The sequence below is a fragment of the Oncorhynchus mykiss genome, chromosome 1 (assembly GCF_013265735.2).
Source record: "Oncorhynchus mykiss isolate Arlee chromosome 1, USDA_OmykA_1.1, whole genome shotgun sequence".
Taxonomy (NCBI): domain Eukaryota; kingdom Metazoa; phylum Chordata; class Actinopteri; order Salmoniformes; family Salmonidae; genus Oncorhynchus; species Oncorhynchus mykiss.
The window spans coordinates 24,783,174-24,808,417 of record NC_048565.1 but is presented as its reverse complement, the minus strand read 5'-3'; the positions used below and the strand labels follow the sequence as shown (position 1 = coordinate 24,808,417).

The following is a 25,244-nucleotide window of genomic DNA, read 5'->3' as shown; positions in this document are numbered from 1 at the left end:
AGAAGTTTACATACACTCAGGTTGGAGTCATTAAAACAAGTTTTTCAACCACTCTACAAATTTCTTATTAACTACAGTTTTGGCAAGTCGGTAAGGACATTTACTTTGTGCATGACACAAGTAATTTTTCCAACAATTGTTTACAGATAATTTCACTATCACAATTCCAGTGGGTCAGAAGTTTACTGTGACTGCCTTTAAACAGCTTGGAAAATTATAAAATTATGTCATGGCTATAGATTCTGATAGGCTAATTGACATGAGTCAATGAGGTGTACCTGTGGATGTATTTCAAGGCCTACCTTCAAACTCAGTGCCTCTTTGCTTGACATCATGGGAAAATTAAAAGAAATCAGCCAAGACCTCAGAAAACAAATTGTAGACCTCCACAAGTCTGGTTCATCCTTGGGAGCAATTTCCAAACGCCTGAAGGTACCACGTTCATCTGTACAAACAATAGTACGCAAGTATAAACACCATGGGCCCACGCAGCCATCATACCGCTCACGAAGGAGATGCGTTCTGTCTCCTAGAGATGAATGTACTTTGGTGCGAAAAGTGCAAATCAATCCCAGAACAACAGCAAAGGACCTTGTGAAGATGCTGGAGGAAACCGGTACAGAAGTATCTATAGCCACAGTAAAACGAGTCCTCTGGTCTGATGAAACAAAAATAGAACTGCTTGGCCGTAATGCCCATCGTTATGTTTGGAGAAAAAGGGGGTGACTCGCAAGCCGAAGAACACCATCCCAACTGTGATGCACGGGTAGGCGGCACTTTGCTGCAGAAGAGACTGGTGCACTTCACAAAATAGATGGCATCATGAGGTATGAAAATGATCTGGAAATATTGAAGCAATATCTCAAGACATCAGTCAGGAAGTTAAAGCTTGGTTGCAAATGGGTCTTCCAAATGGACAATGACCCCAAGCATACTTCCAAAGTTGTGGCAAAATAGCTTAAGGACAACAAAGTCAAGGTATTGGAGTGGCATCACAAAGCCCTGACCTCAGTCCCATAGAAAATGTGTGGGCAGAACTGAAAAAGCGTGTGCAAGCAAGGAGGCCTACAAACCTGACTCAGTTACACCAGCTCTGTCAGGAGGAATGGGCCAAAATTCACCAAATTTGTGGGAAGCTTGTGGAAGGCTACCTGAAACATTTGACCCAAGTTAAACAATTAAGACAATGCTACCAAATACTAATTCAGTGTATGTAAACCTCTAACCCACTAGGAATGTGATGAAAGAAACAAAAGCTGAAATAAATCACTATTATTCTGACATTTCACATTCTTAAAATAAAGTGGTGATCCTAACTGACCTAAAATAGGGAATTTTTACTAGGATTAAATGTCAGGAATTGTGAAAAACTGAGTTTAAATGTATTTGGCTAAAGTGTTTGTAAACTTCTGACTTCAACTGTAATAACATGGATAATGTAAAGTTGAAATGGAATAATGACAAACATCTTTTATTTTTGAATTCTGGATTTACTAAGTCAGGTTATCAAGGATATGTGTAACTGCAGTGAGTTCCCCTCTGGGACCAGAACCGACACCCCCAACTATACAGACATAGCAATACTTGACAATATGATCATGTCTGTCATGGAACTATTATTTTCAATGCACAAATCCAGAAATAGAAAAGGGCTCTTGTCCCCATCTTCAGTCACATAACATGTCAGGGAAATACTGAAATGTAAACACCTCTCCCACTCAATGATCAGCTGTGTCCTCAGTCACTCATACAGTCAACAAATCTTGACGAGATAAAAATAAATAATCGTAAGTAACACTGCCTGTAAAATAGGGGCAGCTCTAGTGGGGACTGGGAGAGGGGGCAGCTATGGTCAGTCAACTCAATTAATTTAAAAGCAGAGCGCTCCTACACAAGACATACATTAAGGCTGCGTTGAAACAGGCAGCCCAATTCTGATATTGTTTTCCACAAATCGGTATTTTTACCATTCACATCCGATCTTCAGAGCTGATCCGATTAGTCAAAAGACCAATTAGTGGAAAAAAAGCAGAATTGGGCTGCCTATTTAAAACGCAGCCTATGACTTACACACATGCAAGACAAGAGCTATGTTAAATGCAATTGTTCAAAAGCTTTTCACCCTTCCTTCATAATGATTAACAACTTAAAGTGCAGGATGGCAAAAAAATATATAGTCTCAGTCTTCAGGACTGCAATAGTGTATGATCGGAGGGAAATGGTATGAGGTTAAATGCTCCATCATTCTTGCCAATGCAGGTTAGTCGAACAAATCCAAGTTTGTAGTGTGGTAATACTGTAGCTACTACTTGACAGGAGGTTGTATGAATGGGGCTTGAGAGGAGAAACAGGGTAAGGAGTAGTGAAGCCCCTGGCTGACCAGGACCTCTTAGCCCTCCTGTCCAAAGTCCTCTGTGAACTTCCTGACCTTGAACAAGTCTTCACTGTTGACTGTCGGACGCGTGGTGGACAGTGACCGCAGCATGTCAGACTGGAGGGCAGAGGGACAAAGCATTAGTATTGTTCAGTATTTGTACAAATATGATTGTGTAATGCCTGAATGTGTAAGCAAAATGTGAGTGTCTGTTGTGGATGTTTCTCACCATGCAGACGATGGGTTCCAGCAGCTTGTCGCTAGGCACATCCATCCAGGTTAATTCTATGGCAGCTGGGTCCCCAGGCGAACACGGGGTGAGAAGGTCATCCACCATCAATTGACTGTTGGCACGGGATGGCCCTCGCACCTAAGAGTACCACAACAAACAAATTCTGAAATATCTTTAATACAGTGCCTTGCGAAAGTATTCGGCCCCCTTGAACTTTGCGACCTTTTGCCACATTTCAGGCTTCAAACATAAAGATATAAAACTGTATTTTTTTGTGAAGAATCAACAACAAGTGGGACACAATCGTGAAGTGGAACGACATTTATTGGATATTTCAAACTTTTTTAACAAATCAAAAACTGAAAAATTGGGCGTGCAAAATTATTCAGCCCCTTTTACTTTCAGTGCAGCAAACTCTCTCCAGAAGTTCAGTGAGGATCTCTGAATGATCCAATGTTGACCTATATGACTAATGATGATAAATACAATCCACCTGTGTGTAATCAAGTCTCCGTATAAATGCACCTGCACTGTGATAGTCTCAGAGGTCCGTTAAAAGCGCAGAGAGCATCATGAAGAACAAGGAACACACCAGGCAGGTCCGAGATACTGTTGTGAAGAAGTTTAAAGCCGGATTTGGATACAAAAATATTTCTTTTTTCTTTAAAACATCCCAATGAGCACTGTGCAAGCGATAATATTGAAATGGAAGGAGTATCAGACCACTGCAAATCTACCAAGACCTGGCCGTCCCTCTAAACTTTCAGCTCATACAAGGAGAAGACTGATCAGAGATGCAGCCAAGAGGCCCATGATCACTCTGGATGAACTGCAGAGATCTACAGTTGAGGTGGGAGACTCTGTCCATAGGACAACAATCAGTCGTATATTGCACAAATCTGGCCTTTATGGAAGATCGGCAAGAAGAAAGCCATTTCTTAAAGATATCCATAAAAAGTGTCATTTAAAGTTTGCCACAAGCCACCTGGGAGACACACCAAACATGTGGAAGAAGGTGCTCTGGTCAGATGAAACCAAAATTGAACTTTTTGGCAACAATGCAAAACGTTATGTTTGGCGTAAAAGCAACACAGCTCATCACCCTGAACACACCATCCCCACTGTCAAACATGGTGGTGGCAGCATCATGGTTTGGGCCTGCTTTTCTTCAGCAGGGACAGGGAAGATGGTTAAAATTGATGGGAAGATGGATGGAGCCAAATACAGGACCATTCTGGAAGAAAACCTGATGGAGTCTGCAAAAGACCTGAGACTGGGACGGAGATTTGTCTTCCAACAAGACAATGATCCGAAACATAAAGCAAAATCTACAATGGAATGGTTCAAAAATAAACATATCCAGGTGTTAGAATGGCCAAGTCAAAGTCCAGACCTGAATCCAATCGAGAATCTGTGGAAAGAACTGAAAACTGCTGTTCACAAATGCTCTCCATCCAACCTCACTGAGCTCGAGCTGTTTTGCAAGGAGGAATGGGAAAAAATGTCAGTCTCTCGATGTGCAAAACTGATAGAGACATACCCCAAGCGACTTACAGCTGTAATCGCAGCAAAAGGTGGCGCTACAAAGTATTAACTTAAGGGGGCTGAATAATTTTGCACGCCCAATTTTTAAGTTTTTGATTTGTTAAAAAAGTTTGAAATATCCAATAAATGTCGTTCCACTTCATGATTGTGTCCCACTTGTTGTTGATTCTTCACAAAAAAATACAGTTTTATATCTTTATGTTTGAAGCCTGAAATGTGGCAAAAGGTCGCAAAGTTCAAGGGGGCCGAATACTTTCGGAAGGCACTGTAGCAGAGAAAGAGAAACACCTTTAGTGTAGTGTACAAGAGTCGACTACAATAGAGTTACTATATCATGGGCAATGTTTCATCTAATCTGCGTGTGGCCACGCAGCTCCCCAGGACTGCCACGCAGCTCACCAGGACTGCCACGCAGCTCCCCAGGACTGCCACGCAGCTCCCCAGGACTGCCACGCAGCTCCCCAGGACTGCCACGCAGAAATATCAGCCCATGGAGAGAAGCACAAGATTGAACTTCACTCAACTTTCTAGAGTTTTCCCCTCTTAACACTATCAACCTTTCTCTTTACTGTGATCAAATCAACTCAATATTAGCCACTTTCAATGCAACATACTTAAACAAAACAAACTACGGAGGATGTTTTGTTGTAGGTAGAATACTTCGGAGTAGGATTCTATTACACACGACCCAGCCCATACTCTACACAGACCTGTGGGGCATAGCCAATCAGAGCTGCAGTAGGCCTTTATGCAAATAGACCATTGCAATATATATGGATCCGTGCTATTTACTATGAACTGGACTGTGTTACCAGCTGTGGTCTTGAGTAAATGGGCTTGTTTTGAGATCAAAGCAAGAGCTCCCTGTAGCCACGTGTGCACATTTTGTTCATATATTTTGCTAGGGGCAGTGTTGTATTTTGAGACAGGCTTGAATAAGCTAAGTAGCCAATAGACAGAGGGTATCATAATTGGTCTGATTCTCTTTAAGAATGATATGGGAATAATAATGCATTTGATTTTGTAAAGTGGTTTCTTGTATCAAAAACAACATTTTCATTCACCTTGTCTAAAGAACAAGTGGATAAACAGGTTCATGTCAAGCCCTGCATGTTTTTTTCTTCTTCAATGGAATGTAAGCCTTCATTGAATACCACACATTTGCTGCTACTGTAGGATAAATGATAATACAGGTATTTAAACGTTAAAATGTTATGGGATGTATTTTCTCCATTGTTTTTGATGGTAAGCCAGTCTGGTAGACCTACATTATGAGCACATAGTCACAGTAGCCTAGTTGGCCACGGTTAAAACTAACTTAAAGCAGGTTCAGCCTCAGTGTTCACAGTAAATGCATGCTGGAAGTTGCACAGAATTTTCACAAATTCAGACCCGAAATTTGGTCAGCAAGGAAAAAATTAGAGGGAACATCATGGGTATAAATTACCTTTTTGAAGTGTGTGGCTGACTGCACTTTCCTGACAGGCTGCATGAGGGCATCTCGCACAATGACGCTGATGTCAGCCCCGGAGTAGCCTTCTGTCTTTTTGGCGAGCTGACGAAGGTCTGCGTCACTCAGGCTGTGGGGTGTGTTGCCCAGGTGCAGCCGGAACATCTGTGACCTGGCGGGCTCCTCTGGGAGAGGGATGTAGATACGCTTCTCAAACCTGACAGTGACATAATTCTCATGAGAATGCTTGACGATGACTATTGTATCCATTAGGAAATCATTTTTGCTTGAACAATACAACACAAAACATTTCCCATTTTAGGTGCTTATCTACTGTTCTACAAACATTTCAAGAAAACTCCAGGACTGGTCTTCCACTCAATGGAATCTACATTAATAGGTACAGACAGTATAAACAAATACTCAGGCTTTATCATTACTTTTGTGAATCTGTTAAACAACAAACATACTGTATATCCCATCCCAACCTGCCCCCTTATTGATCACTGACCTTCTACGGATGGCAGCATCCAGAACCCAGGGAATGTTAGTGGCCCCAAGGGTGAGGATTCCATCGTTGTTGTTGCCCACACCTGCCATCAGAGAGTAGGAATGAAGACTATGTAAGCCTGTTGCTTATATAGAACATGTTAAGCATTGAATCGGAAAGGTCAAGTCAACTGATGCAGTAGACTTTTAAGTTCAGATCCAACAAACACCCCATCAAAGAGGACTTAAGTCTTAAAGCTGCCTTGGCAGAAAGTGGGGAGGGGGTATAGACTGTAGACTAAATTCTCACCTTGCATCTGTACCAGGAACTCGGTCTTAATCCGCCGGGCTGCCTCACTCTCATTCTCATTCCTGGAGCCACAGAGCGAGTCCACCTCGTCAATAAAGATGATGGAGGGCTTGTGCTGGCGGGCAAGATCAAACAGGTTCTTCACCAGTCTGATAGATAGAGAGAGAAAGAGAGGCACAAACATTCAACAGGATACTTATGCTCGCTTCGAGGCAAGCAACACTGAAGCATGCATGAGAGCGCCAGCTGTTCCGGACGAGTGTGTAATCATTCCCTCCATAGCCGATGTGAGCAAGAGCTTTAAACAGGTCAACATTCACAAGGCCGCAGAGCCAGACAGGTTACCAGGACGTGTACTCAAGACATGCACGGACCAACAGGCAAGTACCTTCACTGACATTTTCAACCTCTCCCTGACCGAGTCTGTAATACCTACATGTTTCAAGCAGACCACCATAGTCCCTGTGCCCAAGAACACTAAAGTAACCTGCCTAAATGACTACCGTTCCGTAGCTCTCACGTCTGTAGCCATGAAGTGCTTTGAAAGGCTGGTCATGGCTCACACCAACACCATCATCCCGGAAACCCTAGACCCACCCTAGACCCATACCGCCCCAACAGATCCACAGAGGACACAATCTCAATCGCACTCCACACTGCCCATTCCCACCTGAACAAAAGGAACACCTATGTGAGAAAGCTGCATTGGCTACAGCTCAGCGTTCAACACCATAGTGCCCACAAAGCTCATCACTAAGCTAAGGACCCTGAGACAAAACACCTCCCTCTGCATCTGGATCCTGGACTTCCTGACGGGCCGCCCCCAGGTGGTAAGGGTAGGCAACAACACATCTGCCACGCTGATCCTCAATACAAGGTCCCATCAGGGGTGTGTGTCGAGTCCCCTCCTGTACTGTTGGCCAAGCATGATTCCAACACCATCATTAAGTTTGCTGACGACACAACAGTGGTAGGCCTGATCAACGACGACACAGACTATAGGGAGGATGTCAGAGACCTGGCAGTGTGGTGTCGGGACAACAACCTCTCACTCAACGTGAGTATGACAAAGGAGTTGATCGTGGACTACAGGAAAAGGAGGGCCAAACAGGCCCCCATTCACATAAAAAGGGCTGTAGTGGAGCAGTTTGAGAGTTAAGGTCCTTGGTGCCCACATCACCAACAAACTATCATGGTCCAAACACACCAAGACAATCATGAAGAGGGCACTACAATGCCCTTTCCCCCTCAGGAGACTGAAACGATTTGGCATGGGTCCCCAGATCCTCAAAAGGTTTTACAACTGCACAATCGAGAGCATCCTGACCGGTTGCATCACTGCCTGGTATGACAACTGCTATGCATCTGACCATAAGGCGCTACATAGGGTACTGCGTACAGCTCAGTACATCACTGGGCCTAAGCTTCCAGCCATCCAGGACCTACAGTGCCTTGCGAAAGTATTCGGCCCCCTTGAACTTTGCGACCTTTTGCCACATTTCAGGCTTCAAACATAAAGATATAAAACTGTATTTTTTTTGTGAAGAATCAACAACAAGTGGGACACAATCGTGAAGTGGAACGACATTTATTGGATATTTCAAACTTTTTTAACAAATCAAAAACTGAAAAATTGGGCGTGCAAAATTATTCAGCCCCTTTACTTTCAGTGCAGCAAACTCTCTCCAGAAGTTCAGTGAGGATCTCTGAATGATCCAATGTTGACCTAAATGACTAATGATGATAAATACAATCCACCTGTGTGTAATCAAGTCTCCGTATAAATGCACCTGCACTGTGATAGTCTCAGAGGTCCGTTAAAAGCGCAGAGAGCATCATGAAGAACAAGGAACACACCAGGCAGGTCCGAGATACTGTTGTGAAGAAGTTTAAAGCCGGATTTGGATACAAAAAGATTTCCCAAGCTTTAAACATCCCAAGGAGCACTGTGCAAGCGATAATATTGAAATGGAAGGAGTATCAGACCACTGCAAATCTACCAAGACCTGGCCGTCCCTCTAAACTTTCAGCTCATACAAGGAGAAGACTGATCAGAGATGCAGCCAAGAGGCCCATGATCACTCTGGATGAACTGCAGAGATCTACAGCTGAGGTGGGAGACTCTGTCCATAGGACAACAATCAGTCGTATATTGCACAAATCTGGCCTTTATGGAAGAGTGGCAAGAAGAAAGCCATTTCTTAAAGATATCCACAAAAAGTGTCATTTAAAGTTTGCCACAAGCCACCTGGGAGACACACCAAACATGTGGAAGAAGGTGCTCTGGTCAGATGAAACCAAAATTGAACTTTTTGGCAACAATGCAAAACGTTATGATTGGCGTAAAAGCAACACAGCTCATCACCCTGAACACACCATTCCCACTGTCAAACATGGTGGTGGCAGCATCATGGTTTGGGCCTGCTTTTCTTCAGCAGGGACAGGGAAGATGGTTAAAATTGATGGGAAGATGGATGTAACCAAATACAGGACCATTCTGGAAGAAAACCTGATGGAGTCTGCAAAAGACCTGAGACTGGGACAGAGATTTTGTCTTCCAACAAGACAATGATCCAAAACATAAAGCAAAATCTACAATGGAATGGTTCAAAAATAAACATATCCAGGTGTTAGAATGGCCAAGTCAAAGTCCAGACCTGAATCCAATCGAGAATCTGTGGAAAGAACTGAAAACTGCTGTTCACAAATGCTCTCCATCCAACCTCACTGAGCTCGAGCTGTTTTGCAAGGAGGAATGGGAAAAAAATTCAGTCTCTCGATGTGCAAAACTGATAGAGACATACCCCAAGCGACTTACAGCTGTAATCGCAGCAAAAGGTGGCGCTACAAAGTATTAACTTAAGGGGGCTGAATAATTTTGCACGCCCAATTTTTCAGTTTTTGATTTGTTAAAAAAGTTTGAAATATCCAATAAATGTCGTTCCACTTCATGATTGTTTCCCACTTGTTGTTGATTCTTCACAAAAAAATACAGTTTTATATCTTTATGTTTGAAGCCTGAAATGTGGCAAAAGGTCGCAAAGTTCAAGGGGGCCGAATACTTTCGCAAGGCACTGTATATACTAGGCATGTCAGAGGATGGTCCAAAAAATTGTCAAGACTCCAAACACCCAAGTCATAGACTGTTCTCTCTGCTACCGTTTGAGCTCCAAGTCTAGGTTCAAAAGGCTCCTTAACAGCTTCTACCCACAAGCCATAAGACTGCTTAACAATTATTCAAATGGCCACCCGGACTATTTGCATTAACCCCCCCCCTTTGTTTTGACACCGCTACTACTCGCTGTTTATCTATGCATAGTCACTTTACCCCGACCTACATGTACAAATTACTTCAATCATTGACTCGATACAGGTAGCCACTGTATATAGCCCGATTACTGATATGGAGTGCGTTTTTTTAACTCTAGTTTATTTAGTAAATATTTTCTTAAAACTGCATTGTTGGTTAAGGGCTTGTAAGTAAGCATTTCACAGTAAGGTTGTTTTCAGCGCATGAGAAATAAAATTAGATTTGGCACATGAGTATCAATGAGATTTTGGGGGATTTACATGAACAGTAGAATTACAAATAAGAAATTATGTCTCACTTCTCACTCTCTCCAAGCCACTTGGACATGAGGTCTGATGATGACACAGAAAAGAAGGTGGAGTTGTTGGCTTCTGTGGCTACTGCTTTGGCCAGGTAAGACTTTCCCGTCCCAGGGGGTCCAAAGAGAAGAATCCCTCTCCATGGAGTGCGTTTGCCTGCAACCAGAGATACATTCAAGCATAATGAACAAATAGACAGAATACACATACAGTATTATTATTATGGTGACATGTCCACGCAGAAGATGGTGAGAAAGAGAGTATATATGTGAGGGGGAAAAAGGCAGTCTAACCTGTGAAGAGGTGAGGGAATTTAATGGGCAGGATTACAGCTTCCTTCAGGGCCTCCTTAGCTCCCTCTAGCCCAGCTACATCGTTCCACCGGACATTGGGCTTTTCCATCACAATGGCACCTGTACCATGACATGGATCAGTTTAGCATCAAAGTTAATTTCCCTCATGAACATCAGACACAGTTTAGACAGCTGGTGTGTGAAAGAGGAGACAAACACACACTCACCCATCAGTTGCTCCTGCAGTTTCTTTCTCTCTGGGTTTTCACCCTCGCTGTCACTGTCACTCCTAAAAGGAATGTGTAATGTGAAAAACTATTTGGTGCCGGTGACTATATGGCACTTATTTGATTTCTCTCGACTCAACCCCATTCGATGTGTGGAACGGATGTGGGTGGGTCTATGTCTACATAAGGATGCTAATTTTAAAAAACTCACAAAAGCTCTGACGAAGGCCGTCAGGCCGATGCGTAAGCTTATTACAGATCAGTGATACTATCAAGAGCAGTGTGCGGTTTCCTCTTTCCTTCATATTGTCTGTTTGGCAAATTGTTATTTCCTAGGTATGCTTGTGTTAATGTAGGACAGTGTCTGTGTGAACAGATGTGTGACAACATACTTATCATTACTCTGTGCTTCCTTGACAGGCTTCTTCCCTGTTTTTTCTTTGTTTTTCAAGAAATCTTTGAGTTTCTCGGCCCGGTCTAGGTACTGCATACACTTCCCACGTATGCTCTCCTTTGCCTTGTCACTGTGTGCCTCATCTGGAAGAAGAGATCAAAACACATTACTTTTTGCCTTCAAAAACAACAACCTAATTTCTACTCTGAATACTTAAACAAATTGGACTGTGGACAGAAAAATATTACATTTCACACTCACACTTGATAGCATGCAGGAAGTACTCCACTGCATGCTGGTAAAGGCGCAAGGCTTCCTCATAGTTCTTGTTCTTGTCCTCCTCTGTGGCTTTGGTCACAAGATCTATCGCTTTCTGTGTGAGGGAAGAGAGGAAGGGATGAACCATATAAATGAAACAGGGGAGTCCAGGTTCAGACCATGGGTCAAACCAAACAAATAAACTGTAGATTTACCTTTAAGGTTGGAATCCATAAACTGTAACAGATTATATGACATTTACAGACTAATAACTACTAGTACTCACTAGACTTGACAAGCAAACTATTTGTTTGCAAGACATTCCTCGTAATAGTTATTCGTGCCAATGGTCAAACTACCAACAGTGGAAAATGTGGTGTTATTGTTGTAGCTACATTATTCAGTTCAATAACAAGTTAACTGGTAACTATTAAGCAGAATGTATAATAGTGTAGCTAGTAAACTAATGGTGATAACGTTAGCTAGATTTTGTTGACACAAGTTAGCAAGTAACGTAGCGAACGTTAACTAGCTAATGTTTTGCTACCTGTAATGTTGACGTTGTCATTTCATCTCACTCTTTTTCTCTTCGCCCAGCGTCTCTGATGCTAATTCAAGGTATCTTTCAAAATATGGTTGCTATATTTTCAGGAGAGGGGTTGCTACAAAATCATGACAAAGGTAGCTTCGCTAGCCTATATTTGACAGCCACTGCCCAGGCAACAGCAACAACCGTAGCTAGTGGTAACTACAGACGTTCATGCAGCGTCTGCGTCACTCTTGAAAGAGAAGAAAAACAGAAGTACTGACGCCTAGCGGACAGGATGATCACTGAGTCAGATTATTATTCTTTTTTTTAAAGAGGAGTGGCACGTTATTGCGAAATCCTTTTTTTTTATTATGCTGTTCTGAACCAGCTTTCTTTCCATTGCAATGACAGACATCAAATCCATTTGTTACAGTTGTACATTAACATGTTTCATTCTTATAGATATTTACATTTTAGATTATTACATTACATCTTAATACAGGCTTGGAAGTCTAAAATACTTTGCATATAACAGGTTTGCAGCAGCAGGGTTTCTCCTGTGCTTTCTCTGCTAAATGATTGTGTGGAACGCAAGCTGCCACATGTAACTTTGGTTAAAAACCCTTTCTCAAAAATAAGCTTTTCTTTGCAATAACAGTATATAGCTTAAAACTAACAACCAAAAGAGAAAGATATGACAGTTTGACAATGTGAAATGCTAATTAAGATACATTCATGGGTAAATTAAGGTGGCGATCAAGCTAGAAATTGAACAGTTCAGGTATTGATAAAAATGTCCATTATTAGAAGTAGGCCTACAGAGACTGAATTGGGATAGAGTTCAGTCATACAATTGGCAGCATCCACTAGGCCCCACTTACAGTATCCGCTTACACACTGAGACAAGCTGTTAGGGTGATCACGTGGTAGAGCAGGGTCTGAAAAAGAGCTTTGACATATGTAGGACTCAAGAGGTCACATACAGCAAGATGATAAGCTTATACAGGGATAAAACAAAATAAAAGAATAGCATCCCATTTGTGCTAGTAAACACATCCAAAGCTTTCTTTCACTAAATGGACATGATGAGGTACCATATTACAGCTGAAATGGTGTTTTCTCAGATATCATAGTGCTGAATGAACATCTTTGAACGTTCTTTATAGGTATATATTTCGCTTATTTTAATCATGTACTGGATGGAAACATTCCCCAGAACACTTAGCAGACAGCTTGTAGCTCAGTGACTTTACTGTGGATGCCTATTGACAGTAAATATTATGTTTACATGGTGTGTATGCAACACTTCCTCAGGAATCACAGAAAAATATGAGGTCAGAAAAAGGCAGAGAAGCTTAGGTATGACCTCATGAGCTTTAATAGAAAGCATTGGCTTAGGGCTAATGCAGAAGGGAATGATAAAGGGAAGTGGTGTTCTCAGGCAGCATAGGACAATGGTTTGGCAGTGTGACTAGCCTACTGGAGGGCAGGTTGACTTTGAGGCAGGTGACAGGGGTCACTGGCGCTATGCCATGCTTTTGCTAATGCTCAAAAACAGCATCACATTTTCATAGTCAAGTCATGCTAAACATAGGATATACATACAAAATAATTAACTGAAAAACAGTCTGGAAATAGCATGTTAACAGTATAAGAATAATACTATTGCTGTGCATGTTGTTGAAAGCTTACTTTGCTTTAAAACCTATTACCTTTTGAAAATAAAAAATACTTTTACACACACTAAAAATAGCATTTATGACTACATGTAACAAGGCACAGTTGGCAATACTGATTATAACAGTCATTTTGGATAATGTGCTAGATAATCAGTTTTTGGGTAACAGGCACTCTATAAAGCCAACAGAAATGCAAAAGTATAAACCCATTCATTCTGGCAGTATGCTCTAGGCCACTCACACGCAGTCATCAACTTGGAAACCCAATTGACACATGCTCATATGAACAAACTCGTACTCGTGTACTCGTGTTCATCACAAAATCACTCATTTGCCTGACAAGAACAGAGTACATACATAAAAAATTGCCAAAAGTACATTGGAAGGCTGTGTTGAATGATACATAGTAAAAATAAGAATATTTATGGATATGTTCCCGACTTCAGCCTCTTCCCATTTCACGTCAGCAGGCCCAGACGAGTCAGTTTGGCAGACAGGAAGGAATGAAGAACAAACACCATGGGCTTGGGGCCAGAGTGCAGGTCAAACACCTGAAAGAAAGAGACAAGATAAAAAATACAAACAGTACATTAATCAATACAGTCAATGGACTTTTAGACCATTACACTCTAACAGTGATGTAGTTTACCATTTCACCCTCTGGACCCCCAAAGTCCAGATAGAGGTTGCGGATCCCGTCATCTGCAGACATCTTGAGCTTCTCGAAGGGGTATCTGAAGAGCACAGCACCCCCTGCAGTCTCTCCTGGCTCCCGGGTCACAGTGAAGCCCTTCTCATAGTGCAGTATGAGGCGAACGTCCTGCCTGTTCAGCATGCAACCTGAGGTACAGAGGGAGGGAAGTGTGAGAACAGTACTGCACAAAGTAAACGTGTGTGTGTGGGTGTGTGTAATTGGAACAGTATGTGCCTGTGTGAAAGAGTTTATGAACATGTTTGTGTTGCAGTGGAATAGGGAAGGAAAAGACTGAACATTTCCAGCACATACTAGCAGCCAACTATTGTTCTCTATTGAGTGGAAACATTCCCCCAACTGACTATGCTTCTTCCTTTACAACTTTTTTCCCCCACTGGTGTTTTTGGTACATTCACTTTTTTCAGTCACCACTTCCTGTATCACTGTGAGAAGTGAATCATGTGATTTCAAAGCCTCACTCAATAATATATGCAGATAGTTAGACAAACCAACATTAGACATACAGACAGACACACACACTCACCAATGGAGACCTCCTTAATGAGTTCTGCGGCAGCATGCGCCCCCTGCACCAAGGCCCGGGTCCACGAGGACAGGTCCCAGTGTGTCTCCACCCGGAACACATGGGACTCGATGCCCCGCCCTGTACCCGTCCGAGTGGCAAACACCAGGTCTGCCCCCTGTGCCGGGGAACTGCGGGCACTGCCAGAGTGCACCAGTCTACAGAGAAACAGGAACAAACCACAAGGTTATATCAACTCACTGTTTGCTCCTCCCACAAGTGATTTTTAAAGAGCTTACAGTGATTCAAGTTATGATAACAAAATGCCAACACATCGCAGAGTGAAAATGGCAGAGAGAGAGAGAAAGAGATAGAGACAGACAGACAAAGAGAAATACAACCTACATTCTAATTCTGGCTGGCAAACTTGTTGTCCTACCTTGTGGCAAGTAGTGGGTGTGTGAGCATGGGTGTGGACCAGGCTTCGCGGTTCCATGGCACTGATTCAAACAGCAGGATATCTTTCTCTGTCAGTGCCATGACGATTGGTCGGAACTGGTGCCGCCCACCATCCAGCTGGACCTACACCATAAAGAAAGAGAGACAGCATGAGAGAAGTGTGTCAAAGTGCAAAGTGCTGATGAGAATTTCCACGTCTGATTGTGTAGTTGTGTGGGTGTCATGCTAGGTGGGCCCAGAGGAAAGTTAACGCAACGGCACCTTCCTTTGGTTCTGTCTCAAAGTGCTTCCTGTCAACCCCCAACATGGCCAACAAAAAACACACACAGACAGTATCTATACATTTAACATGGTGTACTGACACTACACCGCTACCCACTTTGTGGACCATTGCTCCCATGCAGCTATGCCCTGTGGACTATTGCTCCCATGCAGCTATGCCCTGTGGACTATTGCTCCCATGCAGCTATGCCCTGTGGACTATTGCTCCCATGCAGCTATGCCCTGTGGACTATTGCTCCCATGCAGCTATGCCCTGTGGACTATTGCTCCCATGCAGCTATGCCCTGTGGGACCATTGCTCCCATGCAGCTATGCCCTGTGGACCATTGCCCCCATGCAGCTATGCCCTGTGGACTATTGCTCCCATGCAGCTATGCCCTGTGGACTATTGCTCCCATGCAGCTATGCCCTGTGGACTATTGCTCCCATGCAGCTATGCCCTGTGGACTACTGCTCCCATGCAGCTATGCCCTGTGGACCATTGCTCCCATGCAGCTATGCCCTGTGGACTGTTGCTCCCACGCAGCTATGCCCTGTGGACCATTGCTCCCACGCAGCTATGCCCTGTGGACCATTGCTCCCACGCAGCTATGCCCTGTGGACCATTGCTCCCACGCAGCTATGCCCTGTGGACCATTGCTCCCATGCTGCTATGCCCTGTGGACTATTTATCCCATGCCGCTATGCCCTGTGGACTATTTCTCCCATGCTCTGTGGATTATTGCTCCTATGCTCTGTGGATTATTGCTCCTATGCTCTGTGGATTATTGCTCCTATGCTGCAATGCTCTGTGGATTATTGCTCCCATGTTGCTATGCTCTGTGGGATATTGCTCCCATGCTGCTATGCTCTGTGGGCTATTGCTCCCATGCTGCTATGCCCTGTGGGCTATTGCTCCCATGCAGCTATGCTCTGTGGGCTATTGCTCCCATGCTGCTATGCTCTGTGGACTATTTGCTATATTCATTTTGTTCAGCTGTTTCTCTTTCCCCCCCATTGTTGACCTTTCTTCAATTGTGTTGTCTCTAGTGTTCTTTTTAATTATGTGTAACGTGTGCTGTGACTTGTGACACATGTAAACTGCACTTTAAATCAATTCTGATTCGGACAACATATAAGACTCTATGGGCTATTGCTCCCATGCTCTGTGAGCTATTGCTCCCATGCTGCTATGCTCTGTGAGCTATTGCTCCCATGCAGCTATGCTCTGTGGGCTATTGCTCCCATGCTGCTATGCTCTGTGGGCTATTGCTCCCATGCAGCTATGCTCTGTGGGCTATTGCTCCCATGCCGCTATGCTCTGTGGGCTATTGCTCCCATGCTGCTATGCTCTGTGGGCTATTGCTCCCATGCAGCTATGCCCTGTGGACTATTGCTCCCATGCTGCTATGCTCTGTGGGCTATTGCTCCCATGCTGCTATGCTCTGTGGGCTATTGCTCCCATGCTGCTATGCTCTGTGGGCTATTGCTCCCATGCTGCTATGCTCTGTGGGCTATTGCTCCCATGCTGCTATGCTCTGTTGGCTATTGCTCCCATGCTGCTATGCTCTGTGGGCTATTGCTCCCATGCTGCTATGCTCTGTGGGTTATTGCTCCCATGCTGCTATGCTCTGTGGGCTATTGCTCCCATGCTGCTATGCTCTGTGGGCTATTGCTCCCATGCTGCTATGCTCTGTGGGCTATTGCTCCCATGCTGCTATGCTCTGTGGGCTATTGCTCCCATGCTGCTATGCTCTGTTGGCTATTGCTCCCATGCTGCTATGCTCTGTGGGCTATTGCTCCCATGCTGCTATGCTCTGTGGGCTATTGCTCCCATGCTGCTATGCTCTGTGGGCTATTGCTCCCATGCTGCTATGCTCTGTGGGCTATTGCTCCCATGCTGCTATGCTCTGTGGGCTATTGCTCCCATGCTGCTATGCTCTGTGGGCTATTGCTCCCATGCTGCTATGCTCTGTGGGCTATTGCTCCCATGCTGCTATGCTCTGTGGGCTATTGCTCCCATGCTGCTATGCTCTGTGGGCTATTGCTCCCATGCTGCTATGCTCTGTGGGCCATTGCTCCCATGCTGCTATGCTCTGTGGGCTATTGCTCCCATGCTGCTATGCTCTGTGGGCTATTGCTCCCATGCTGCTATGCTCTGTGGGCTATTGCTCCCATACTGCTATGCTCTGTGGGCTATTGCTCCCATGCTGCTATGCTCTGTGGGCTATTGCTCCCATGCTGCTATGCTCTGTGGGCTATTGCTCCCATGCTGCTATGCTCTGTGGGCTATTGCTCCCATGCTGCTATGCTCTGTGGGCTATTGCTCCCATGCTGCTATGCTCTGTGGGTTATTGCTCCCATGCTGCTATGCTCTGTGGGCTATTGCTCCCATGCTGCTATGCCCTGTGGACTATTTGCTATATTCATTTTGTTCAGCTGTTTCTCTTTCCCCCCCCATTGTTGACCTTTCTTCAATTGTGTTGTCTCTAGTGTTCTTTTTAATTATGTGTAACGTGTGCTGTGACTTGTGACACATGTAAACTGCACTTTAAATCAATTCTGATTCGGACAACATATAAGACAGCACATTTAAAAGACTACAGAATATCACAACGGAAAGTTCAGAACAAACACAGTGACCCATTTATAAAACTTTCACAGTACACATGCACTATTATACAAGGCTGAACAACATTACACAATGCTGTATGAGTGAATCTGTACACAAGTGTATTTGACAGCAGCATACGGTACTTCAATTTGATTATTTTGCTCAATATTTAGTGTGTTTGTGTAATTTATTCTAAAGGCCTATATGAGTGCAGTACCTGTTCTGCCAGCCAGCTGATGTGTTTGAGTTGGGGGTGTGACCCAGTGGTGCTGGAGCCCAGATAGGAGTTGATGTGGGCCAGAGTCTGGGGCAGCAGGGCAGCAATGTTGGTGTGGATGGCTGTGAACCAGGAGTGGGCGCTGGGGCCATCCTTACAGCGCATCACTACCGTGTGCTGGCCATCAGGGGAGTGCAGCTCCAAGAGCCTTTGGGAGTCAACAGTCCTCATCATTATCTTACTAAAACATACCAAACCAACATTCTCATTATGTTTCCTATTTTCCCTCTTATGCCACATTTCAATTGCACGCACACAATGCAGGTCTTACCTGTTCTCCAGGTCAGGCATGGTCAAGTTCCTGCTGATAAAGCACATTTTGAGGAGGATGACCTTCCTGTCCTTGGCCCCACTGTGTTTGGGGGACCCAGAGTCCTCACTGCCACTGAAGTTGGGGGACTGAGGACGCACCCCATCCCACGGCAGGTCTGCCACCAAGGAGGGCTTCTTAAACAGTGGGGAAACCTCTCTGATATATTTAACTACAGAAACGCAGAAAGACACAAAATAAAGAACATTAGTGATTAATTATGCATAGACCTCAAGTTGTACAAAAGTGTGTCTAAACGCAACACACGAGTGATCATGTTTCAGACTGTGGTTGAAAAGTTGCAACGCTCAATTAAAGAGTAGTACATGTCTTATAAGGATGTATTAGTCTCTTGTGGAGTTGTTCTGAGTAGGAGAGTTGGAAGAGTAGTTGTGTGCTTGGCAGGTCGGCTGCTTGGAGAAGAATGGCTTTGACTGAAATCATGAATTCACTTTCCAAATTTGGTCCTGCGGCCTATTCCACTTCTCCTCTCTCTCTCTCTCTCTTCTTTACAGGTGTATGTTAGTCCTCTGAGTCGCTCTGCTCTGACTGAGAAACTCGATGTGAGGAGCTGAAAGGATGAGGTCATTGTTGCATGTAGGAGAGGACTAGGGTTGTGAAAGTAATTGGCCCAAACATATAGTATGAATATGGGTGCACTGTGTGTGTGTGTTTGTGTGTAATTTGACGGAAAGAGGGAGGTAGTGGTGAGGCACGAGGTCAAGGATTGGAACCCATTTCCAAGATAACTACACTGCTCTTACTAACCGTGTCAGTGAATATTTCTGCAAGTCTTTTGGTGTGTATATGTACCGTATGTGTGTGTGTATGTGTTTCACGAAGCGGCTGGACCTCTAGACATGAGCTAGAGCATGAGGAAACCCCTACCCAAACCCAACCCAGAAAGAAATCAAGATGGACAGAGCCTGCTACAGTCACACTGCGAATCCTGATGAAGCAAAATAAAGATTACACTCACTGCTATAGTGGCATATGCCCAATACACACCGCCACACGTTTTAGTGAGGAGTAATAAATGCCGAATCAAGTTAACGTAATTATGCTCAGTCAAGACTTCTTCCAGTCACAACACCACTGCAGTGTTCCAACGTGGTTATCAATATCATGGTATATTTAAATACAGGTTCTGTCTGTGTGTGGCATTCCTACGTCCCCACTGTACTGTAGCTCTGGTATCTGTATGGATATTCTTTAGCAATGATACGTTGAGCTATAGGTGACAAAGACGTTATGACACTGGCTCGCATTCAGAGGGAAGATACATATTGGAGAATTGGAGATTTAACACTACATCTCCATCTGCCAACACTCTCTGCTTGAGTAAGTGCAGACTGCAGTGGAACAAGGAGGATGTTTGGGCTAGTTGGTGTTTTATGGCAGAGTAGCCTGTTGAACTGAACGAGGAGAAAGTGTGTCCCACACCCAACATGGAGTTAAAACTTTGTGAAAAGTTCTGAGTCAGATAGTTGGTTCCAGAAGCTGCTCTCACTGTCCCTCTCTGGTGCTGTTTAAAGATCTCATTATAACTGTCAGCATTGTCACTCAGCTCCAGTTCAGATTTTAATTAGGGCAGTACACAGAGGACAGTGTGTGTGTGTGTGTGTGTGTGTGTGTGTGTGTGTGTGTGTGTGTGTGTGTGTGTGTGTGTGTGTGTGTAAGAACGAAAGAAAGAATGAAAGAATAAAATAAAAGAATAGTGAGAGATTGAGAGAGATGAGAAGAGGTGCATAGAGGTGCCATCACACATAGCTGGAGCTAGTTCGTCTCTCTCCCTCCATACCTCTATGCCCACAGCAATGCAGAGGAATGAGACAGAGAGGAGGAAGCGGAGAAAAGCCAAGGGAATCTGTCTGACTCCAACTTATATTTGGCTGAAGGAGTTGAGGTTCAATCCCCCATGGGTTGATCAGGCATACATTTTCTGTCTTCTTCTTGTAGCCTTCACCCGGGTATGGCTTTAAGTGATCGGTTACACCACAGACCCTTACCAATGTTTTTCTTTTGACCAAAATCCCCCTGTGGTTTGTCCAGCTTCACCCTCTTTTCTCTCCCCCTCCCCCTGCCACAGACTGTGTGCTGCCAGGCCTTTAATGAGAACAGTGTGTCAGACTCCCCAGATGGGGGGGGGGGGGTTGTAGAAGGCTCTGGAGAGACTCCCTCTGCTCCCCTCAAATATACACACCTGCCCCCCATTCAAAAAAGCTCCCTCTGCTGCTCCCATTCATACACACACACACACCTATCCCCTTCCTCGCCTCTTTTCACCCTGACCTGGATCACAAAAGGATGGCATGCCAGTTGGCAGAAGCATTGTATATTTCCAGTAGGTGGATAAAAAAAAACATTCTAGAAAGTACACATGCTGCTACACTGTCCATGCAGTGAATCACACAAACAAATGTCTTAGGTAGGTTATGGTCAGATATTTATGTGGATATCCATCTCTGTTTACAGACACAGACAACTTGAAAAAACGATGAGACAGAGACTGGAGAGCTTTCCCACTGATATTAATCACATACTTCATATGTGGTGGCTTTTATGACGCATTGCAGAATCAAGTGAAACGTTCAATGGTCATTGGTCAGTAAGTTTTGGCTTGTGAACAAAAGAAAATAACTGTCTCTAATCGGGCCTGTCCCCATTTTATGAATACAGTCTTTGTCTCTTTGTAGTGTTCTTATTCTTCCTTTTAACCAGACAATGGCCTCCTCCGCTATCCACCAACGAGAAGACAAACTAAACAAGACAGCCATGAGGCAATGTACTAACTGAATGGCGTTAGTCAATGTCCATTACAGTGAGCTCATGTTTATTATGAACGGCAAAATAAAGCAGATATCGTATTAGTTAGAAACACAACATCCAGGCCTGTGTAAGAGTTCTACACAGACCTTGGGAACAACCTGGTTGAGGAATGTGAAGTCACTAATTGCTGTAATGTCTAGCGTTTATGTACTGTGTACATTACATATTGGTCTGGAAATTGAAAACTCATTCTGACCTTCGGAGGATGAGGAGAATGCAGACAGATTGGAATTGTGGTCCATTTGCAAACGCCACAACTCACTCCCTGTCATTCTAACAAACAGTGACAGGCAACTGGCACATTCCTTAAACAAAATCACAGGTTTTCCGCAATGGAGAGACAGAGATTACACAAACTTATTTCGGACTATTAGGCCTATTTCAGACGAGAAGCAGAAAATACAACTTTATTTTTGGGGTCATAGTGAGAACTCATTTGACTTGCTAAATGACACAAACTGCATCACACTAACTACATCCAACCTTATTCCGTATTCATGCTGAGTTCATTTGCAAACCATTAACCACCACACAGTGCATTTCAGCCCTTGACCAGTTGTTTCCAAACCCTGGGCTTTACACTGAAGTGCTCTTAAAATCAATATATGAGCACACAAACTTGATGATTCACCGCTTTAGCATACAATGACCTATCTAAAACAATCCACTGCCACAAATACAATATAGCTAATTTTGTAACCACAGTGCAATACTTTCGTGTTTACAATAGACCTAAAGATAGGCTACGTTGAGTCAGTTGACACCGCCCCCTATAAAATCCCATCAATGGTTGTAAAGTGTGAACTTGTTACATTGTAGCCTATGCGCTGTGGTCTGGCAATGTGTTAGAAAGTAAACATTGTAGCCTAAAACCATGGCCTGAATTCTGGCTACGTTGAAAATAAATGAAAAAGTAGCCTGGTCATCAATCAGTTCATCTAACTGGCTGCTCATTATCTTATTTGAGGTATTTGTATGTGTCTATTTCCTGATGCAATATTCTGCCCACAGCTGCATCCTAGGCCTAGGCTGCATCTTCTAAGAAAAAGGCAGAATTAAGTCGCATTTGGCTATAAATCGAACATTGTTTTGTCTACTACTGAAGGCTGCTGTCAGACTGACTGGCCTTCTCAAATCCCCGCTATTGCGTTTGGAAACTTACCCTCAAGCGTAACCTCTTTCCCGGCCTTTTTTAGAGCCTGCACCGCTAGATCATGCGTAGCCTCCCTGAGGTCATTTCCATTGACTGACAGGATCGCGTCGCCGACCCGAAGAGCTCGACTCTGATCAGCTGCAAGTCCGGGGAAGATCTTGGATATGAGGATGGGCATTCGGTTTTCCCGACCCCCCTTGATACTGATCCCCAACCCGCCAGACTCTTGTTTTACAACTCTAACTTTACGCACAGCTTCTGATGCGCCGGATTCTAAATTGATGGAAGTTTCGCCATGCCTGGAACTGAAGCTAGATCCAGGACTACCGTAACTGGACCCCGGGCTGCCAAAATCAGAGTTCGTACCGTTATCACGATTATACTTGCCAGGGCTGGGGCTATTAAAACCGTCGTAGTGACCCCGGTTGATGCCCCCGCGCGCTGGGCTACCGCTTCGTCCTAGCGCACCATGGTTCGGATGTAGTTCTTGGTTTGAGATTTGACCACGGTTCGAATTTCCCGACGCTAAACCCGGGTCGTTTCCGTTAGACGTTCCATTCCGCAGGCCCGCTGAATTGGTGTAATCCAAGTTGTTCCCGTGTCCGCTTATCTCTGTTTCGGCCGCTAATGTGAAAGTCTCGCGGGTCAATTCGGCCGCTACCCGAATCCAGCGGTCCCGGAGCAAAAGATCTAATTGACCATTTTTGTCCGCTCGTGTCCAGACAGCCATCCTGGTAGTACGCGGTAGATTTCAGACTAAACTCATGATGAACTTTTCCTATTTTCAGAGTGCGTAGGCTACCCAAGCACTATCCTACACTACATTTGACACACCCACTTACGCACAGATTGCAGGAAAATGTTTCAACAAAAAAAGTGGAAGGGAACAAATGCCTCTGACGGCCTCCCTCTTCATTAGGGGTGCTGAAGCGGGCCGCCTGCTGAGGAAAAACTCGGAGCCGGATGACAGAAACAGCCAATGAATGGGACCTCAAATTACTTATTCATGAAAGAGGCGGGGTGTCAAGAAATTCCCAGACATGTAGGCCTACTTTTTTAAAATCTTCTGAAGGCTAGTCCATCTCTCTTCTCACTATAGGGCTCTATTATCCCGTCTATTAAATTGTAACACTTTATAATATAAGTGTTTATAATTGATTAACGAATGGTAATAGCATTTAACATGTAGGCTATAGCATATTAGTGAACAATTCATTGACATTTTCAACTATCTAACAAAGCTTTAGATCTTCTCGTGGTAGCTCAAGGTCAACAAGCAGACTAGACTACTACAGTTTTATAGAAATATACCTACAGTCTAAGGCTTCCCTAGCCTTCTAAGGGAGCAGATGGACAGATCCACACTGTAGACATAGGACTTCCTTTTTACATTAGATTTATTGCAGTTGAGGTTTACTGGGTGTTTCGAAAATTTGAGCAGATCGCACAGGACCATCGAGGGTGAGAGAGGGGGCTTAATGTCATTCTAAAGCAGCAGAGATAGGAGGCTGGGAGTCCAGTCCAGTTTGGTGCCAATGGGACAGGTCCCTTCCAGGACCATTTTCACCCCTCTAGGACCCGATTACATTCAGACAGTCGGACAGACGGTGCCACCATGCATCATCAAGTTGGACCACAGATAATCCAAGCACATTCTAAACTAAAAAAAGACTTATAGTGAAATAAATATGTCTTCTATTCAGCCTGCCATAGTGTCATTTTAACATTCCAGAAAAAAATCCAGTGTTCTGAGAAGGTGTGTCAATGCAAGATGTATTATGTTGGTGTTAAAAGAGTATATTACATTCATAACTAAAACAAGGCAACTAGGGAGCTAAATATTTACCCTACATTTACCCTATTTACCTTAAACTCTTGGCTCCTACAGTAAATAGATCTCCTCTTTCCGATCATCCTCATCAATTACCCTCTCACCTCTTTCCTCCTCCCTCGTATTTTGCCTTTCCTCTTTGCTTGTGCATTAGACCAGGGAGTGAAGTCAATATATGTGTGATAAGGCAGACTTATATGTTGTCCCTAGGCCACGTCTTATGAACCTCTCTACGGAGGAGGCAGAGAAACAACCCTTAACAAGCACTTCAGCAGGGGGAGGGGGTACTTGCAGGCTGGGGGAATGGTGGGGTGTTTTGAGTGGGTTAGTAGTGCAGCACAGGGGCAACCCTGCTAAGGAAGTGGGGTAAACCAACAGTCAATCTGTTCACTTGTCTTTTCTCTTCAAGGTGGGTGGCTGTGGTGATGTGTGAGGCTGGGGTTGTGGTTTGGGTGTAGCACTCTCCCTCTTGGGAGTGTTGTTGAGGATGTCCAGGCTCCGGCGGCTGGACGAGATGACATCAGCCACAAACTTGGTGCAGTCCGCACAAACATCCCGCAGGCTGCAGCCACTGGTGTACAGGTGGGGGAACTCCTCCTCCACAGACCGGCGGGAGAGAGTACACAGAGATCTGTGGAGAGGGAGTGAGGTGTTATAATCCATCAGGGGAGTACTCAGTATATAACATGACAAGGAATCTTCTGGGCCTGGAGTTTTTCCAGTTCAGGTCACATGGTTTGGAACAACTCCAAGCCCTTCCCATCTGTAGCGGTTTGCAGGGGGATGTTAAAGATGGACCGCGGAGAAATCAGATGGGTAATTACTACATAAAGGCTGCTTAGAGATCTGAATGAAGCAGAGACATCATATAACATATGCTGAGAGATCTAGAGGAAGGACAGTG

At 44.2% G+C, this 25,244-nt stretch overlaps 3 protein-coding genes across 4 annotated transcripts in view; all 3 read right to left on the bottom strand.

Annotated features, from left to right (window-relative positions):
* Positions 1-1,469: 1,469 nt before the first annotated feature.
* Positions 1,470-11,953, bottom strand: vps4a (vacuolar protein sorting 4 homolog A). 2 transcript variants are annotated; one of them, XR_005043877.1, is made up of 12 exons: positions 11,729-11,953; positions 11,185-11,296; positions 10,922-11,066; positions 10,530-10,591; positions 10,303-10,422; positions 10,009-10,165; positions 6,401-6,549; positions 6,113-6,194; positions 5,599-5,818; positions 2,604-2,744; positions 2,061-2,491; positions 1,470-1,929 (listed from the first exon to the last, which is right to left on the bottom strand). XR_005043877.1 is itself a non-coding variant. In XM_021595047.2 (11 exons), the coding sequence occupies exons 1-11, from the start codon at positions 11,747-11,749 to the stop codon at positions 2,390-2,392; spliced, it is 1,311 nt and encodes a 436-aa protein (XP_021450722.1). In that variant the 5' UTR covers positions 11,750-11,953; the 3' UTR covers positions 1,470-2,389. The 2 variants fall into 2 exon arrangements, 1 of the variants encoding a protein (XP_021450722.1); XM_021595047.2 differs by having other exon boundaries at positions 1,470-2,491.
* A 105-nt stretch (positions 11,954-12,058) lies between these two features.
* On the bottom strand, positions 12,059-23,449 carry sntb2 (syntrophin, beta 2). The gene is made up of 7 exons (XM_021594966.2): positions 22,519-23,449; positions 18,489-18,699; positions 18,158-18,365; positions 15,046-15,188; positions 14,628-14,824; positions 14,039-14,229; positions 12,059-13,940 (listed from the first exon to the last, which is right to left on the bottom strand). Exons 1-7 carry the CDS (start codon positions 23,237-23,239, stop codon positions 13,848-13,850), a joined length of 1,764 nt encoding a protein of 587 aa, XP_021450641.2. The 5' UTR covers positions 23,240-23,449; the 3' UTR covers positions 12,059-13,847.
* Positions 23,450-23,894: 445 nt separating this feature from the next.
* LOC110516219 (protein spire homolog 2) overlaps positions 23,895-25,244 on the bottom strand; it is a 32,127-nt gene continuing 30,777 nt past the window's right edge. Inside the window, exon 15 of the mRNA XM_036973930.1 lies at positions 23,895-24,971. Coding sequence (XP_036829825.1) covers positions 24,728-24,971 — 244 coding nt within the window. The 3' untranslated portion in view covers positions 23,895-24,727. The remainder of the gene's footprint in view (positions 24,972-25,244) is intronic.

Excerpts from the sequence above, each read along its gene's own strand:
- vps4a (XM_021595047.2), bottom strand. The coding sequence starts at position 11,749 with ATGACAACGTCAACATTACAG. Across the intron at positions 2,745-5,598 it reads CAGCCACACACTTCAAAAAG|GTGCGAGGGCCATCCCGTGC; the intron begins GTAATTTATACC and ends TGGTACTCTTAG. Across the intron at positions 2,492-2,603 it reads TGGAACCCATCGTCTGCATG|TCTGACATGCTGCGGTCACT; the intron begins GTGAGAAACATC and ends TCTGCCCTCCAG.
- sntb2 (XM_021594966.2), bottom strand. The coding sequence starts at position 23,239 with ATGGCTGTCTGGACACGAGCGGACAAAAATGGTCAATTAGATCTTTTG. Across the intron at positions 15,189-18,157 it reads TCAGCTGGCTGGCAGAACAG|GTCCAGCTGGATGGTGGGCG; the intron begins GTACTGCACTCA and ends TTTATGGTGTAG. Across the intron at positions 13,941-14,038 it reads GGGGTCCAGAGGGTGAAATG|GTGTTTGACCTGCACTCTGG; the intron begins GTAAACTACATC and ends TCTTTCTTTCAG.